The 19,408-nt window shown below is 38.0% G+C and overlaps 2 protein-coding genes across 3 annotated transcripts; both read right to left on the minus strand.

Annotated features, from left to right (window-relative positions):
* Positions 1-801: 801 nt before the first annotated feature.
* Positions 802-10,668, minus strand: LOC117482276 (interleukin-15-like). Its single transcript, XM_034130339.1, has 6 exons — positions 10,404-10,668; positions 4,906-4,988; positions 4,298-4,385; positions 2,783-2,833; positions 1,910-2,044; positions 802-1,794 (listed from the first exon to the last, which is right to left on the minus strand). The coding sequence occupies exons 1-6, from the start codon at positions 10,470-10,472 to the stop codon at positions 1,690-1,692; spliced, it is 531 nt and encodes a 176-aa protein (XP_033986230.1). The 5' UTR covers positions 10,473-10,668; the 3' UTR covers positions 802-1,689.
* A 572-nt stretch (positions 10,669-11,240) lies between these two features.
* znf330 (zinc finger protein 330) lies at positions 11,241-18,950 on the minus strand. 2 transcript variants are annotated; one of them, XM_034129555.1, is made up of 10 exons: positions 18,880-18,950; positions 18,290-18,479; positions 17,925-17,944; positions 17,760-17,830; positions 16,967-17,043; positions 15,214-15,340; positions 15,020-15,124; positions 14,863-14,909; positions 13,209-13,326; positions 11,241-12,795 (listed from the first exon to the last, which is right to left on the minus strand). In XM_034129555.1, exons 2-10 carry the CDS (start codon positions 18,407-18,409, stop codon positions 12,509-12,511), a joined length of 972 nt encoding a protein of 323 aa, XP_033985446.1. In that variant the 5' UTR covers positions 18,410-18,479; positions 18,880-18,950; the 3' UTR covers positions 11,241-12,508. The 2 variants fall into 2 exon arrangements, with proteins under 2 accessions (XP_033985446.1, XP_033985447.1); XM_034129556.1 differs by lacking the exon at positions 18,880-18,950 and adding an exon at positions 18,781-18,802 and having other exon boundaries at positions 12,509-12,795.
* Between the last annotated feature and the right edge of the window lie 458 nt (positions 18,951-19,408).

A 19,408-nucleotide genomic window follows, 5' to 3' on the forward strand; every position in this document is an offset into this window, starting at 1 on the left:
ATGTATGATATACAGTATGTAACATGAAATGTCTTTCAGTTGAAAAGAAAATAAGCGTTGTTTCCCTCAATTGGCAGTTATAGAAAGACTCATAGCTTCTTAATGATACATTTTAACCAACCTGAGACCAAAGCCACATCTAAAACTTCTCACCTCTGATGTCTCGTATACTGTTGAAAACACTTCGCCTAAACTGCCTCCAGAAACGTCAGAAATGTGATCATTATCAGTCTGTTTGATGACTCATCGCAACACGGTTGGTTAAAAAAAAAAAAAAGGCTTCATGTCTCAGCGGAGCTCTTTGTTAAATACAACATACAGAAACATATGTATGGTCATTGAACAGAACTTTTGTAATTTTACAAGAAGTTAACAAACATCAGGAGGCTGCTGTCAGTCTTTCTGATGTGGCATCTATGACCTGGACTTCTTCCAAGGTAATCTCTAAAGTGGTTTTGTCTCACTTTAATTGAATTTCTCTGGTATCAAATTCCCAAAAGGGCATCATATAATGAAGCACAGGATTATCAGCCTTTTTCTTTGTCTTTCATACCAAATTAAAGGTGCCCTGTCGAATTGTTAACCTGCGCTATGGAGCAACTCCACATTGTTGTTTTGGTTTCATGCCCAAATATGAGCAGATATTTGTGCAAGCACGCATGTAGCACATTCCACATCTTGTCCTCAGGCTACGCCAGTTGGTAATGGAAATGCACCATGAAGAACAGCAATGTGCCAAGAAAGGTTGTGAAGAAGAAGACCACTAGCAAACAAATAGGGAAGAAACCAATGCACAATTACTTGTTTAAATGTTTTATGAGGAAGGAAATGCACTCAGTAATTTTGTTAGACCACAAAGATAATGATAAGTGAGTGCGTTCAGACAAACTTTAGCCCTTAATGTCTCCATAATTACTTTTATATGAGGCCAGCCTGCAAAAAAAAACACATGGTCACCGGGTACTACATTATCCGGACTGATGCTGCTTCGTCCAATAAATACATTCTAGGACACATTCCCAGTAGATTACTTTGTGACGTGATTCTTATATTTCTTCATACCTCATGATTGATAAGAGATAGCCACCATGATAACTTCCTCGACTTCTAATATCCTGTTTTCTCACTGTCTGATAACCAAACTCTCTGATCTATTCTGGATCATATTACATTTCTATCGGACTCATCACACCTGCACCACAAACGCTTGCATTGTTTAAACATAAGGCTAATGCAATCTGAATTTCCACAATCCCTGAATGTAAACTCGACTGAACTAAAAAGCAGTTTTGACAAAAGCTTGAGATAAAAGAACCACAAAAACAATGAAAGACTTAATTGTTGAGATATCATTTACTGGATAAGCAATGATTCTGAAGATACTGGAGTTCATAAGGCATATACTGCGTAAATGTGACATTCAGTAGTGCATAGCAATGAGCTTAATAATATTATACATTCTGTATACACAGTAGTAGTACTTGATGCTGATACTTCTCTTTAAACAGTACAACTGAAAGGCAGATTGTGGCACATAGAGACTTCCTCTGTACAGTTAAAAGCAATCATTCTATACATTTAGATTCACTTTGATACAAAATACCGGACGGCATGCGTAGCATTATATTTACAAAATAAAAACAAATTATTTACAGATATTTACAAATGAACATGTGTGGCTCACAGTATTTACGGCATACGACTATTCATTTCTTCCAAAAAACTTTGTAGTCTTTCCGAGAATCTTGTAATATTTACAAGAGGGTACGATTCACATGGTCGTCGACAGCCATCCTGAAATTCAAAAAGACACAATCAACATGAATCTATATAAAAACACAAACAGTAATATAGCACAGAAGCTTTGTGTAATGCAAGTTGACCTGGTGGATAGAAAAACAGGACTTACAGTATTATGTTTCTCCAGATAATGGTGATTGAATTCAAAGATGCAGTTTACGTCAATGGTTTTAATTTCTTCTTCGTGTATGACTATCATCAACTCCAACATGTAACATTTGAGCAACATCAGTGTACAGTTCTCCTAGGAGAGAGAGGAATGCCTCAGTATGGACACATTAGGTTTATTAAGACAGTTATAAACAAGTATTCACATATTTTTGTGGCTGTGTCAGATCTTTGTGCACATCATGCAGGTTTAAACAGCTTTGAGTCAGAAACTTGATCCGGCTCACAAATCAAGACGTAACATGAATTCTGTCTTAAGTTGTGTGTTTTTTTTAATATTACCACTAAGGCCTGGGTTTCATATTTTAGGGGAATGCAACTTGGCTTTCGAGGTTATCAATTTTTTTCAGAACACCAAGTCCAAAGGCAGCAAGGACATCTAAAAATGTTAAAGTACACCGTAGTAATGATTTAACGAAAGGATGGAGCCATTTGTGTCAAACTATCATCGTCAATAGCCCAGTTTTCTGCTATTTATGCCAGACACACAATCCCACCTCTCGTTATGTACACAGTGTTTACAACTTTGATATGGCTCAATCGGCAGTATCAAGGCTGCAGGGCATATCACTTTTTATGTGGCATAAACACAACATGTTCTTTTAGCTAACATCAATGTGGTGCTAATCTCAATAACTGGAGGGCTTTATACTTATTTTTTTGAATGGCTGAAATACTGGATACTTTATACTTACTTTTAGGACGATACGAAAAATAGACAATCAATAAGCATCTTTTACGTTTTTATTGTCGACATGTGAAATTATTTTGTCATTTAAAAACAATAATTGTATCATGTACTTTTACAACTTACTTCAACGTCATTCATTACTTCATTAGGAGCATACAGCATAGCGCTAGAATTCTGAAAATGGGAAAGAAAGACTCAGATTAGACACACATTTCAATGTTTTCAAATGTAAAACCAAGAGGAACAATCCACTACAGGTGAAACTAGAGTTAGCCAACCAGTCAAGCAGCATGTACGTCATCACTAGATCATTTCTTCCTATTTGACATCGGTTTTAGGGCTGTCAGTCGTTTCAAATATTTAATCGCTATTAATCGCATGATGTCCATAGTTAATCGCGATTAATCGCAAATTAATCGCACATTTTTTATCTGTTCTAAATGTACCTTAGAGGAATATTTTTCAAGCTTTTAATACTCTTATCAATATATGAGTGGACAAATATGCTTTATGCAAATGTTTGTTTATTATCATTGGAACAATGGCAAATATTCTCCTGAATATTTTCAATACAACAACCTGGAACCTCTCTCTCTTACACTCTCTCCCAACCCTGTCTACTTCTTTGCACTGAGCCAGTTGCTCAAACAGACAAGCCTGTTTACAGTTGTCTGCGAAATGCCGCTCCTCTGTCTTCATAACAGTCAAAGCATGAAACTGAAGTTCCCAACTAGGGTCAAAATAATGCGCTGTGATGTGCAGTCGACACGTTGGATGCGATCCGAATTATCTCACACAGTCCCTCGTCCTCCACGATGTTAATTGCCCTGCAAGCTGTAGCCACCCATTTAGCTATCGCTGTTGAAAGCTTGCTGCTCGTAGACGCCGTGTTCAGGCGTCTCCCCGGCAAACTTTCAAGCGTGGTCTGCCGCAAGCGAGTGGCAGGAGCGGGGCTGTCAGCATCAGCTCTGTGCTTGGCTTGCTGTTTAAAACACCTTTTTTTGTATCCATATCTCTCGCTAGAATCTAATCCACCATCCAACTAACAACAACAACAACAACAACGTCAAGCCTTTGGGCTCTGAAACAACGGGGCGGGCCGAGGACAAATACACATGCGTTAATCGCACGTTAAAATAATTTGTGTTATAAAATAATTCCGTTAACGCGTTATTAACGCGTTGACAGCCCTAATCGGTTTACATTATAATTAGGATACACATTTTTTAGTCATTGTCCAAAATCTGTTTTGTGATGTCACTGGTCTTTCACCATGAATATTGAATCATTGGCCGAATTCAAAGAAATCAGCTTGAGGCTTTCCGGAAATATCAAGAAAATTGGACGTGAAGTCACAGTGACCTGTACCTTTAACAACTAAAATATACTCAGTTCATCCTTGAGTTCAAGAGGAAAATTGTGCCAAATTGAAAGAAATTCCCTCAAGGTGTTCCTTAGATATTTTGTTCAGACTAATGGGGTGACGGACGTACAGAAATAAACGACTAAGGCTTAATAAGATGCCAACAAAGTATGAGTAAACGTAAAAACATGATGGTTTAACACATTATTTTATGATACTATTCATAGATAAACATTGAAATAGATATATATATATTTTTTAATACCTTCTCTCACCTTAATGGCTTCTCTCAGACCATCAAAGCAGATCTGTAATTCACGTGTCTCTGGCAAAGAGGCAGCACACGGAGATGTACTCAGGAAGCTTCAAGAGAATGAAGAGACACTGATCACAAAATAACAATACAATAATAATAAAAACTAGTGATCAACTTATTCTCTTTGCTCTTTCACCTTCACAATTACACTGTGTGTTTCTATAAAATGTTTAGAGTAACTAGTAAATAAACGACACACATTGTGTTGTCAAAGATAGAAGTTATTTATCTCTATTTTCTAACAACTTCTACAATATCATCTTTTACAGTAATGCAGGTAATCTTCTCAGGGAACTTTACCAGTATTAACAAGCCATTTATACTCGAATAGATGAGTGATATCAAGTTATACAGGATGTGTTCTCATTTTCAATCTGAGGAAAGAACTGTACATGACATTGCTTTTTATAGCATTACTTTAAACACGAAAAGGATCCTTTGTTGGTAATGTTTTCTCTTTTGAATAATGTAGAGGGACTTACCTATTGTGTTGTCTTTGGTAAGTGTATTTTTATATTTAATAAGCAATACATTAGTTAGAAAACAGGTCACACACTGTATGCCTACCTCAGAACTAAGAAACAAAGCCAGACCTGAGTTGTGTGGCTCTCTCTGCATAGATTACAGGTCGAATGGAACTGGATGCCTTTCTATAAATAAAACAAAATAAAACAAGGAAGTGTTAGTGTTTCATCCTTAAGATTATTTTGTTTATTATTAAACAAGACTGATGAGAAAAATAGAGATGGTTAGGGACTACATTTTTCCTTAAAGGTCCCCTATTATACTGTTTTTCATCAATATATTATAGGTCTCAGATATATACAAAACATGTCTCTGAAGTGTTTGGCTCAAAATACCAAACAGATCATTGCAGCATCCCATAATCCCCTCTGTTTCAGCCCTGTTTCAAAAGTGCCGATTCTCTGTCTGTTACTTTAGATGAAAATAAGGAGCCACTCCCAACGCCCCTCTGAGAGATATTTGGTTAAAAAGAACACAATGGGCCTCCTCGTTCTGATAGCTCCGCTCCTTCGCTCCAACCCCCCTCCCTCCCCCCACATCTACAGGTGAAAATGACTTTTGCGACACATTCATCGCAAGAAGTGTATCAAAAGTCAAGGCCGCAGATTCGTCGATTTATACTGCCACAGAGCAGATTCGTGAAGTTGTAATGACTGATTTGAGAGGTTGTAATAACCAAGTTGCAGTTGTAATGGAAAATATATTTAAAAAATATATATTTTTCTGCAAGTGAACATTTCATCACTAAGTTCATTTTTTTTCTACAAGCTACAAAACTTTTTTTTTCTTCTGTGACTTCAAATCACAGATACGTGGATATTTTTATACAAGTGTAAATGTATGCACACAAGCTCAGATTTTTGTTCTGTAAGCGCTCACATCAGGTTTTACACGCTCTCGCATTTTGCACCATATCTACCTTCATAGTAAAGTCAGCTTGGTTCTGAATTTGCCAACAAGCATCCATTTGTTTTAGTGCTGCTGATATTGACTTAGTGTTGGCAGCTTCCCTTCAATAACAGACTGCACAGGGCTTCAAGTACGTATTGCGTGACTGTGTGAGTCAGTCCCTGGATTGTGAATTTCCGTCTACAAACATATTGAAATTTGAACTGGTCCCATCTCTGTGATCGCTTTGCATCTTTGTTGTTGTTTTTTTGCCACTCTTTGCGGTCTTTTGGTTTTTTTTCGTGTCTCTCTGTGGTTGCTTTGCGTCTTTGTGGGTGCCTCTACATATATTTCTGCAACTTTGTGGTTGTTTTGAAACTACTGTATGTTGCCATTTTGCGAATATTTCTGGTTGTTTTGTGTCTCTTGGTGTCAATGTTGCATCTTTGTAGCTGTTTTGTCTCCTTGTTGCCAATTTGCGTCCTCTTTAGTTTTTAGTTTGATTCTCCAACAACAGATGTACCAATCACCTTTTGAATCTGGTAGGGGTCATAAGAGGGTGCCATTAGTGATGTGTCGGTCGCGAACGAGACGTTTTTTGTTGTTGTTTTTTTGTTGTTAAGTAATACAAGACAGAATGATATGATGATTTCCGCACTATGGGTGCTCCGTGCATGCATGCAGTGACATGTAATATCCAAGGATTAGAGACGGTTGGATGCTGATGTTTTGCACATTGCAATATATTTAGTTTTTTATTTTATACTCAGCAAAGATTTGATTTCAGCTGTTGCTGTTTTGTTGGGGCTTTTTCTTTAAATACAATTTTAAAATGTCGATACAGTAGCTGCCCTTTTTTTAAATGTCTATGCTAAAGTTTTTATAGGTGTTGCTATCTGCTTTGTGTAGCGTGGTTCTACATTCTTTGGGTGGTATCAGAAAGTTACAAGGGTCTGTAAATGCAATGAAAACAATTGGCCACAGCAAATCATTTATATTCAAAATGTAATTTTTACTTTTGAATACTTCAGTACAAAGGATGTATTGTATGTATCTCGTGCCCTCATTGGTCATGTGCACGTTTGTGTGTGTTGGAGGAGGGGCTCTGTAAGGAAGTCTGAAGGAAGGGGCAGAAGAAGAAGAAGCTAACAAACAAGCGGAAAATAAGTGTTTTGTGTGAAAGGTCAAACTTCTGTTTAAATGAACTCATATCATGGGTAAAGTTCTGATAAAGTTGGCAATCGCTTTTATTTGGCATGCAACTGAGGCTTATGGGTATTGTAGTATTTAGACCCTTCGGCCCCTTCAAACTGACCAATTGAAAAATTACATGATACCACCAAGACATAGTTGAAATATGAAAAGTATTGATCATAACATAAACCTTCAGCTTTGTTCCAAATGTTTGGATGACGGCAAATCTTTCAAAGAAAGCTTATGCTATGACATGAGTATTTATAGTTGGAAAAAAATACTTCAGGAGCCTCACACTGCGCGGGTCTGTATCTTGTCTTGGGGAGGGGACCTGTGACGAAATATACACGTTGCATGTAACATCATAGGAGAAAACAAGTTGTCTTAAGGATGGGTGTGACAGCGTATTGGGGCCATTTGCGGTTAAACCTTTATTTAATACAGTCGGGGGAAGGAGTTAATATTGGCAGAAAAAAACTCTGAAATTCCCAGATCAAAATTGTCTAGTACCGATAAACAACTAAGAATGATCTGAAATTATAAAATCATGCATTTGCAAAATAAATTGGGAAAACAATGAGGTTTTGAATACTTCAGTACAAAGGATGTATTGAATAATTTAAGTGACACATATAAATCTTTTGTCAAACAGGGCTACATTTGATTGAATTATAAAAGGTATATGTGGTAAAATGAAGAGCCCTTTGGGAGCCGAAAAAGCCGGCTGTTCTTGGTGAGCCGAGCCAAATGATCCGGCTCACTAAAAAGAGCCGGAATTCCCATCACTAGGTGCCATTTGCCATCCATGACCACCACTTTGGCCCTCCTCTGCCTAACACAATGTTTCCAAGTTCAAAACGCATAAGGATTTTCCCGAGATTCTTGTCTCCCTGCAGTCATTTGTGCGAGTGTTTGTAACTCATTATTGCCAACAAGTTTGAGAAATGTGCAGTAGAGATCAGTTTGCCTTATTGTAATTGTGTTTACCCGTGCAGGTGACATGTTGTTTTAGAGTTCATGATCTGTAAACCTTTTGTTGCATTGTTTAAGTAGGTTAGTTTTATGACATTTAGCCAGAGAGTACATGAAAGAAATCTGAATGAAATTTCTACTTCTGCGTCACTGAAGACAATGGTAGGTGTGACCCGCTTCTGGTAAAAAAAAACAAAAGAAGACCAAGGTGTTTCCTCAATGCATTCTGTTGGGATTTATTAGATGTTGAAGTGGCAGAAAGCCAATCAGACAGTCACATGGAGAGCAGATGTACACCATTGTACACCTTTCCTTAATGAGCTGACTTTGATCTGAATTGATCAAGTAATTGTACAATATATAAAGTGTCAGAAAATTGTAAAAAAAAATCTAAACATACCCAGTTTCTGATAATATTAAATAGAGAAAAGTTTCTCACATGAAGCAGGAAATCCTGCTCTGTTCTTACTGTTTCCGTTACTTATTTAAAAATGCAGCAAATACACTGGTTTAACATGAGGTAATGCACAAAGTGGTACATCTGGGACAGTTGCATTGTTCAGATAGTTGTGTGACTCTGAAGTGAAGCTGAAGAGTTGAACACATTTTGTTCTCAGCAGTTGTGTGAGAAGTTAAAGGTAGGGTCGGTAAGAATGGAGAAACCAGCTCGAGTGCGCTAGAATTTGAAAGTACGCAGCCGAAGAAAATCTGCCCCTTCCTTCAGACTTCCTTATAGAGGCCCTCCTCCAACACACACGAACGTGCACATGACCAATGAGGGCACGAGATACATTTGTGCACGAGATGGAAGGCTGACAAGCAGGTAGGCCATCCAGTTATTTTAGCCGGGCCAGCTCAGATGATTGGTCGTGCTTTTTAAACGCTACGGCTTCCACAGATGCATTTTTTGTAAGTATTTATTGTCAAAGCATTTAATGTATTCATTGCTATCGGGATGTTAAGAGCATTCCATGGAATATAACAAAAAGTGTTTCTGAAGTGAATTACCTACCCTACCTTTAAGAGAAGTCAGTAACTTCTGAAGGTATGATAACTTAATTTCTTGTTTCAATGCAAAGTGAAATGTTGTTTGAAAGGTAAAAAGAGCTGAGTGGAAATAATCAGAAGTTATTAAAAATTATGTGAATGCATGCAAGGCTCCAACAGAGAAAAACTTAAACAGCAAAAGAATCCTGAAGCTACTAAATATTGTTAATTTCTGCAAGACACGTCTCCTACTTACAATTTGCACCGGTATTACACTGCCACTGAATTGTTGATTTCCCTCAAAATATGTTGCAACACATAAGACACGTGCACGCCTATATTTGAGATTTAATGGCGGCTGTGGCTCAGTGGACAGTGTGCTGGACTTCGAATCAGGGGATAGCAAGTTCGAGTCCCACTGCAGTCAGCACGTCGTTGTGTCCCTGGGCAAGACACTTCACCCCAAATTGCTCCTGTGGGGATTGTCCACAGTACTGAATGTATATAAGTCGCTTTGGATAAAAGCGTCTAACAAATAACATGTAATGTAATGTGAAAGTTTCCTCCCTGGCAAATCAAGGGGCACAAAGACTTGTATTTAATGAGAACTATGCAATGATTCATCAAGTCTTTTAGAAGATAATGACTTGTTTCAATGTGAAATCAGAGTCGGCAGAATAACTTTATGTCCTAGTAAAGTAGTGGAGTAAAAATTGACAATATTTCCCTTTGAAATCTATAATAGACAGAGGAGGAATTTACTTGCACTATTACTTGTGTATTTCCATTTATGCTTTTTTTTATACCTCTGCTACATTTTGGAGGGAAATATTTGCTTGATTCTTTTCTACATTTATCTATCTTGTAGCTGGGTTTTTTCACATTAAGATGTTACAAGAAAACACAATATATTATGATTAGTTTTTTTTAGATTAAACGCACAACAATACTTGATAATACTCAATTATCAATACTGACTTCTGAGAGGATTTAAGTAAAAGGACAAGTAGCTACTCTCCCAGGACTTGTAGGTCTACACATAAATAAATGCGTAAACGTGCACGTGTTACTCGATCATTCCTCACACACTTTTGGACACCTGTGTGTGTTTGTTGCCTGTGATTACGCAACCTCATGTCGTCGCTACAGTATCAACCTCAAGACGGAAGGAGTGGCTTGGTGAAGCAGATCACTGCACAAACTGAAAGTGAAACTAAACCCTTCACCATACTGGTGATTAGTTTGGTAACAACCAAATAATCACAGAGGATCCTGATTCACTGACAGCAGCTGACATTTCTCCGGCATGGACGCACGTGGATCACCAAATTGACACACCCCCGATTATTACGCACCAGTTATTTCCCATCGTTGTAAATGTTGACACTTTTTAGCCCTGCTTCATTAAAATTGTTTCTGCTATAAGTTTAAACCTGAGGTGTAGTTGAGTTAGATCTGGTTTAATTTAGTACACACACGAACACAGAAAGTCAGCTCACCGCTCGCAGGTCTCCGTGGCATGTGGGCTCGACGAGGATTACCGGGAAAGCCGTCATGAAGTCTATCATCTGTGCAGAGGTCTCTCTCCTACCCAGTGGAGCATCAATCCGAGATTACATGTTTGCATTTAACTTGTTCCTAGAAAGCTCTTTAGTCTCATGGGTCGTGGTGGTATTAGCGGCTCCGAGGAGCGGGACTGCGGTCCAGATGTCGCTCCAGAGACCGACGCCCTGCTGCCCCGCCGCTGCGCGTCATGCTGCCGAAGTTCACTCCTCCCACAGCACTACTCACCAGCAGTGGACAGCAACCTCAAGTACTCTCCTCTACTGTCATACTTTACTTCAGGATTCCCATTTTAAAAAACGTTAAACTTTAGCTGCACAGGGAAATATTGTACTTGTTACTGCTCTATTTTTACTGTGTTTAAAATGTAAAAACCCATTAAGCTTATATTTTTCAGTACTGTACTACTAAATTACCCAGTAGTAATACCCAAGTATTTAAAAGTGGCTTATTGACACCAGTAAAATGCTTCTAAATGTATGTGGTAATAATACAAATTGATAATAATATTCTATAATAATAATCAAAACCATAGAGCTCACCATGTGTTTTTTCTGTGAATTAACTGAAAACTAATGCACTTTATAAATATTTGCACTTTGTTTGTATGCAAACTGTGTTGGTTGTTCTCTGTGCAATGACACTACAGTTGTATTTAATCTAAACCTTTATATATAATAAAGATGAGACATTACGCTTACTTGTTCATCTCCATGTCAGAATAAAAGTTCAAAGTTCAGTCAGTCACTCAGTCCACAAAAGATGACAACCAATCTCTGCCATTTGGAAATGATCACTCCAATAGTATTATTTAATGGAATATTTTTACACTAACATGTCTTCACAAATGCATTACAGGGATCAGGGCAAATAGGTTATGCTGTTGGAACAACCTTTGTGTTACATTGAAGCAGTGAAGCCCAATCAGATCAGCACACTATGAAACATTAACTCCTCAGCAGATCAACATGTATTACACAGCAAAGACATTGTGAATACAACATGATATAAAGTTAGTTCTAACTGTAACATGGTTTGATAACCAACCAAACACAGATTGTGTGTGTGGTTTATGAAGATTTCATAACTGCTACTTTGTTAGGGAATATACCGAATTACAATAAAATGATAAAAGTTGATTTTTCAGTAGAAAATATGACCAACTACCCAGAATGCATCAGAAGAAGAAGCTAACAAGGACGAGGTGTGTGTATGAATCATCTTATGTGCCCCTGATAACAAACAAGCGGAAAATAAGTGTTTTGTGTGAAAGGTCAAACTGCTGTTTAAATGAACTCATATCATGGGTCAAGTTCTGATAAAGTTGGCAATCGCTTATGCTATGACATGAGTATTTATAGTTGGAAAAAAATACTTCAGGAGCCTCACACTGCGCGGGTCTGTATCTTGTCTTGGGGAGGGGACCTGTGACGAAATATACACGTTGCATGTAACATCAAGTTGTCTTAAGGATGGGTGTGACAGCGTATTGGGGCCATTTGCGGTAAAACCTTTATTTAATACAGTCGGAGGAAGGAGCTAATATTGGCAGAAAAAAACTCTGAAATTCCCAGATCAAAATTGTCCAGTACCGATAGAGAAACTAAGAATTATCTGGAATTATAAAATCATACATTTGCTAAATAAATTGGGAAAACAATGAGGTTTTCTTTTGAAAGGTTACCAGATGTTTTCACGTTGGATCAACCTCATGACATCACAGACCTTACTGCATGTTGGGATTTAGCTACTTTTGATTTTAGACCAGCATTACCATATCACCAATTTGAAGATATCTACAGAGCAGATGACCACCTTAATTTTACAGAGTGCAATGAGTATATTCATGGAGTTTTTGTCTTTCTTGGACTATTACCCCCTCATCCAATTTTAGCCTAGATACATACTAAATGTGCCAAATTGTATTTTTTGTATTATGGACACCCAGCTTCAACTATACCACCTCTTTATGTTTATCTCTATGCTTTACTGCGCTGTAACAAGTGAACATCTGCAGAGGATGTTTTGGGATTGTGCCAGCTCATTCCAGTTTAAGACCAGCCACGGCAACTGCAGCCTTTTCCACTGCAGCCTTTTCCTCTACAGCCTTTTCCTCTACAGCTTCATCTTCTTCATCATCATCTTCCTCCTCATCGTCTTCGTCGTCATCATCATCGTCGTCATCATCGTCGTCCTCATCATCGTAGACCCTCTGCTGGTCTCCTCCAGATGCCAGGTTCTTCCAGTAGGCGTCGTACCCTGACGCTCCGTATTCATCATCATCCTCTTCATCAGCTCCAGCCTGCCGGCCGTATTTCAACGTGCGAGCTGCGGAGATCACAGAGGAGACATTAGCTCTGGTTTCACTTACTGGATGGGAAATTAGCCAACAAGTCCGTAAGATTGAAGGAAACCATTACAGATGAATGCAGTATGTACAAACGTTTAGGATTGGTTCCTAATGTGTATTACTGTAGCATTCAAGTCACGAGACTAAGCATCTGTTTTCCTAAAAAGTCAATACTTTTGTTTAAACCAACAGATTACTGAAAGACTAAAGGATTAGGAAAATAGTCTCTTCACTGAGTAAAAACTAAATAACAGCTCTGTTTCTTATTTAGGTTGGAGGACAAAACAAATCTCCTTGATTGTTTTGTACACAAGTTTAGTTCCTGAAATCACAATGCAGCAAGGAAGGGTGCGGGCCCCTTCCTCTACTTGAAGATCCACTCGAGACTCACTGGACATGCTGAGATCTTTGGTCTCTTGGGTCTCGTGACCACACTTGGGGCAGGGGGGGTTTTTGCCTTTCTCCTGTTTGAAGACCTTACTCTTGGCGTGGTCGTCACAGTAACAGGCCTGATGGGACACAGTTGAAATGAGATTTAAATCATCACATGGAAAAGTTCACAGCACACACGTTATCTGAATGTATGAGGGGTATTCTGAGCTGGAATATGAAATCCAAATCCAACGAGGGTTCAGGCTCATTTAGATGACACATCTATTTTAAGCAAAGTATTCAAGTCCTCCTTTTCTCTGGCCTCAAGTATAGAGAGTCACCTGCAATGGACAATATATACCAGCTGTTTATCTGCTGTTCACTGAGATAAAACAAATCCATCCTATTTCCATTCTATGTCTATGATGAAGACAAAATTGACCAAACTTGTTTTCTTATAAAAGGCTGTATTATTGTTAACAGACTTTATTTAGTTAACGCTTGCTACTAATCTTTTAAAGCTAGGATTAGTAGGACAAAGACGCAAACTAGACTGACAATTAAGTCGTTTTAAGAAGGCATCCTACTCTTCTATGTAGTATGACAAGGAGGAATAAGTATAACCAAGAATAACTCCTTAAACCTCCATATGAGTACACAAGTATTGCTTTAAGACTGACTTGCTCAAATGTTAACCTCTCCTGAAAAGAACAAATTGCCACCATTTATGTGGCTGTTCCATTAGTGTAGAATAGATGGTATAATAGCTATGTATTCAACAGTGAAAATGGCAGTGGATGTCTAGGACGAAGAAACATTCAACAGTGTTTTGGCTGATTCATATCGAGCCATATTTATCCAAGCTAGAGAGCCATATTTATCCAAGCTAGAGAGAGAGAGAGAGAGAGAGAGAGAGAGAGAGAGAGAGAGAGAGAGAGAGAGAGAGAGAGAGAGAGAGATAGAGTGTGTGTGTGTGTGTGTGTTGCCTTTGTCAACTTTTTTGTTGTTGTTATTCTTCTCTACATAGGGCCTCTTCTTGTTTACATTTCATGTGAAGCACGTCCAATTCACCTAGAATAAAATGCTGAATATATGTAAGTAAAGTGCTGTATCAGTATGAAGTCCTTGCCAAGTGATATCATGAGCTGCTGGGCCACGAGTGCATGTTATAGATAAAGCTGCTATGTGATAAATGTCCTGTTGGTGACCCTCACATGACAGTTACACAACCAACCCGTTTCAAACAGATCAGAGCACATGTCTGGTATAAATATTATGCGTACTGCTTCAAAAGATGAGAAATAAACTCCTGGCCGCAGCTTCAGCCACAATTGGGGAGTTCCGTTTTATCTGATTGGAGCGCTCTCCTGCTGTGTTTAACTCGTTTCTTGTTTTAATCTTAAATGTTGCTTGCACGTCGGGAATATTACCTTTTTTTAGGTCAACTAAAATTAAAAGCAAAGGAAAAGGAGCAATATATTTGAACTGTCTTATCAGTTATAAGATGTGGGTTATTTGTTGTGGAAACTATTTATGATGTGAGCTGATAAGATGGCAGTAGTTCTACAGTATGTAAATATTTTAACAGCAACCTCAGTAGCTACAAGTAGCGACAATAAAACTAGGACATCCCTCTATTGTGTTTTCTGAAATAATAATATATGTCCCCTCACCTTACAGCGCAGACAGGAGTGTTGTCCCAGTCTGTTACAGGAAACACCTGAAATGGGAAAAGCCAAAACAAAGTGTAAAAATTAACTTTCCCTCTAGACATTATTTTCCACAGAGCGCTAATGAATGACATTGGGAAAGCAAAACCAAATGACTCACATTTGTATGTCTCTGCCTGGAGGACTTGGCAGCTTGCCTGATGCTCAAACTGATCATCCTCACACAAGAAGTTGCTACAGAAGCTACAGCGGAAGATTCGCCCTCCTATTCAGAAAGTAAAAACAGCCAGAGTTCATTCTGAGTTTGACAGTGATGTGGCCGCGTGAATTTAAAATGGGGTAGGGGGGGTTTACCATGGTCCCAGACAGCACGATCACACTCGATGCAGTCTGCATCCGTCAGAGGACACACACAGGAGTGAGTGCTCAGACATTTCCTGCCGTGGCACACCCAAGCTTCACAGAAGTCACACACTGCCCCCTTGTGGTAAAGAACAAAAGTACAGTGAGAAAAAAAAGGAAAACTTTGCAATTTCTTTAAGCCACTATAAATCTCACAACTAATATGCTATTGGTGTGACAGTCATTTAGCCTCTAGGGGCAATGGCCAATACTTCTGGGTTCAAGCAACACAGAAAGTGCATGACTGGGACAAGGAGGTGAAGTTGTACTGGACACCTGGGTTGCATTCGAATAGTCCATTTAGCTTAGGAACCTTCCTAACGGAGTGAAATGACCCGGAAGTCCCTCAGTGGCAGCCATGATAAGTGCCGTTCGAATTCTCTAAATTAAAAGGAAAGGAGGTTTCAAACTTCCTTTATAACCTCCTTTAGCCTAGGAACAACTGGACCTCCCTAACCGAAAGGAGAGGAGAAAATGCTGCCCCACAATGCCTTGCGGCCGCGGCATTTGCCGTCACACAACAGTCGGCCGTCCACGGAAACAACCGATTATGAACGAGAAATGATATCATGAAAGTTACGGTGCTTATTAAGCATTTTAAAACGTATGTGGTAAGTTGCCAAAGTGCTTTGTTTTGAACGTTCATCAGTATTATAATCAAAAAGAGAAATATGAACGTTAGTTTTTACTGAAATGATCAAATAAAGTCAACATTTCACAGTCTTTACTGAGCTGTGTGGGGTTTGTTCAACTTTTAAAAGATGTTTGAATGGTGATATACACAGTGATAGATGTTAAGGACTAACGTTTATAATAAATACATTTGTATTGGTTTTAAGATCTTTTCATACAATCATACGTATTGGGATCATTTGTATTAATGTGGACCGGAGGGAGAGGGTGACAAGCATAAGTTTCACTTTCCTTTTTTATTTCAATTCCAACTTTGGTCATGAAGAATATGTTTCTCTGTTGTCCCCGTTCATAAAGCATAAAGCAACAGCATCAGAGCACGGTGCAGAGTCTCTAGATGAGTTTACAGTAGTCCCTCGTTCTTATTAAACATCCATGTTGTAGTCCGCTGTATAGAAAACTGTAGTTTCCATAGTTTCCCCACAGCAGCAGGCGCACATTTATGACCTCTGCTGGCGCGTCATAAACACGTCAGATAGTGAAAGTGCAGTCGGATTCTCTAAAGTACCGCAGTCTCTTCTCCTAAATCCTTTTGAATTCTCCTATCCACTATCCCTTAACCCCATGACGTTTCACTCCGAGGTCAAGGAATAGACGATAGGGTTAGAACTTAGGAGCTGTTTTTTTGGAGTATTCGAACGCAACCCTGCTCTCTAGTGGTGACAATACACTTACTCACTGTATCCTATGCCTCTCAACAACTAATCTAACATGTCTGTATGATAATCCTGTAATAAAAATAGATTCTGATTGAAGACATTGCTGCATAAACACAGACATCACAATAAAAACATTTTTTTTTAATAAAAGCAATCCTGCAAACACTTCTCTGAATGAAAATAACCAAATTGATTTATTTTAAAGTTATTTTAAAATACTACCCACAACTAGTACTGTATCTACTCTTACATCGCTGCAACAGCACATAAGGATGGATAAGCGCAGATTGGTCAAAGCAGAAAAGGCATATTTGCCACATGATTATATTTTTTCAGAACTGTTGATAACTTACCACCATGGCCATTCCAGTGGTGTGGAGCCCAGGATGTTTAACGACACAATCTGAAGACTTCATGCACTTGGTTTTGCCTGAAAAAGAAAACAGCATTAAGCATTACATAGTTTATTCATGAGGTTTTTTTTTAACACCCCTGTTGGACAATTTTAGTGTGTTTAGTGCCTTATGTTGGTGAACGTTTTTGCAGTACATCATTGAAATGCACTGCTGTTTACAAAAGTGTATTTTTAAATCCCAACACTTGGTGGCGCCAGTACACACACTGTTTTTAAAAGTGTACTCCACTAATGTGATACATGAGGATGTAGAAGTGTGGGAATTTAAATACATGGACATTTAGTGTGCCTTTTAGGGAGGGTTTCATGTAAGGCTAGTTGGATGCACTATTAGAATTGCAGGATCAGCATTTTTTTTTTTTTTCAACATGACCCTTCTTTAGGGAATAAACTCTTATATGGACCTCTGTGGTGCCGCATTGCAACCTTTATTTTACATGGCTATCCTATATTACTATTCCTTCATTGTGACTGTGCTGTAAATAGTCAGTCAAGCATCAAATTAATGTCTGAACGAAGTACCCAACCCATGAATAATTTACTAATGTTTGAATAATGATTGTTGATTTATCTATTTCTAAAGATAGATGTCTAAGTAGAGGTAAATGACCATGACCACACACAGCTTATAGATGATTGTTAGATTTGAGAGATGACACAACCAGTAAAATGATAGTAAGATTAAATAAACATTATAACATACATGTAAACATACCACACAGTTTACTCACCACACTGAGCGCAGATAGGAAGCTTCTGCACTGAATTACAGAAGTAGCAGAAAGCTCTGTTCTTCTGTTTTCTACCAGATGACATAACAAGGAGAAACACATGTTTGTTAACAAGCTCACCCGATATACCTGAATGAAAGTGTATAATACGATTCAGTCACCTACCTTTGACATTTGTCGCATTCCTGCAAAAACAGAAGGTTGAAGGGTTACAAAATAACCAGAATCAGTTTTATTACCAAGCAGGTTTACAAATACGAGAAATGTGCTTTGGTGTAATTACACAGACACAGGATAAATAATACTTTGTTTTAAAGAAATTAGCAAAAATAAGTATTATTATAAAAGCTATTTTAAAATCTACTTGAACAAATGAAAAATAAGACAATATTTACACATACTATACATATGTGAGAAACTGAGTACAGTATAAAAGGTGAGTACAGTATAATAAAATATGGGAAAAAAAATGTTTAAGAAACAGTACTTCGGATACTTTGATGGGTGAAATTATGTTTTAAATTACACACCATGGTGAAGTTGCAGGGATGCTTGGCCACGTCGATCACATCCCGGTTGGCTCGGGACTGTTTCTCTCGCTCTTTTCGGCTCTCGGCCTTTTTCCGGGCACCGGTTTTCTTTTTGGGCATCTTTGGATCGTTTCAATCAGGCTACGGACTGGTTTAACGGTTGGTTTTCACGGGGATAACGGCTGGTAACCTGGGAACACGGAACACGAGTTCAGTATTGTCATATGCACAGTAGCTACAGTAGAAATGGCAATGAAAATCTTAAGAGCCAGGTCACGGTTTGGAAGTTCCTTTAAGTGCTTTATTTGGCTTCTACTGTCAATAAACACACACGGAATCATATTAGTAAGGTTCAGATAATTCTAGAACGCTAACACATGTACGATCACCAATTATTAGTTTATAACGTATTTGTTAGCTAGCTGTTGCAGACAGGACACGTAGAATCACATGGTACATATTTTACATTAACTTTAGTATTAGCTGTTTACATGTAATATGTAGGTTGTCCAGAAGTAACATCAATGTTCCTGAATGTCAAATATAGGTGTCATTTAAAATATAAGAGTCAGAGTTTTTGCATTTTTTACCGAAATGATCGGCGCTCCCAACTTCTCTTAGGTCCGTCCAGAAAATGTGTCCGGTCTGAAACAGAATGCCGATATTTTGTTCCTTCTTTTGGTTCCGTGTTCCCTTACTTCTACCATGGGCTTTAAATAAAGCTTCTATGGTCTAACCAGAGGGGCAAAAAGCACAGAAATGTATATATATATATATATATATATATATATATATATATATACACTAAATTCAATATGTATATCTACCCAAAAGGTATATGAATACAATATACTGTATGAAGATAAGCGTCAGTTAAAGTAGGAAAAATGTATAAAGTAGCTTACAAGTACTGAAAATGGTAGAGATATAGCAGAGATATGAATATAATTAAAATAGATGAAATAATGTATAGGTGAGCAATAATATTTTAATAAAACACCCTCTGTTAAACTTTAGACTATCCATTTTCCCTGTTAAATAAATTCACATCTTACTCCTGATATTATTGATGATTAGTATCAAGTATCAATGTTTTTTTTATAATAAATATTGTCAGAT

Source organism: Trematomus bernacchii, unplaced genomic scaffold (assembly GCF_902827165.1).
Source record: "Trematomus bernacchii unplaced genomic scaffold, fTreBer1.1, whole genome shotgun sequence".
NCBI lineage: Eukaryota > Metazoa > Chordata > Actinopteri > Perciformes > Nototheniidae > Trematomus > Trematomus bernacchii.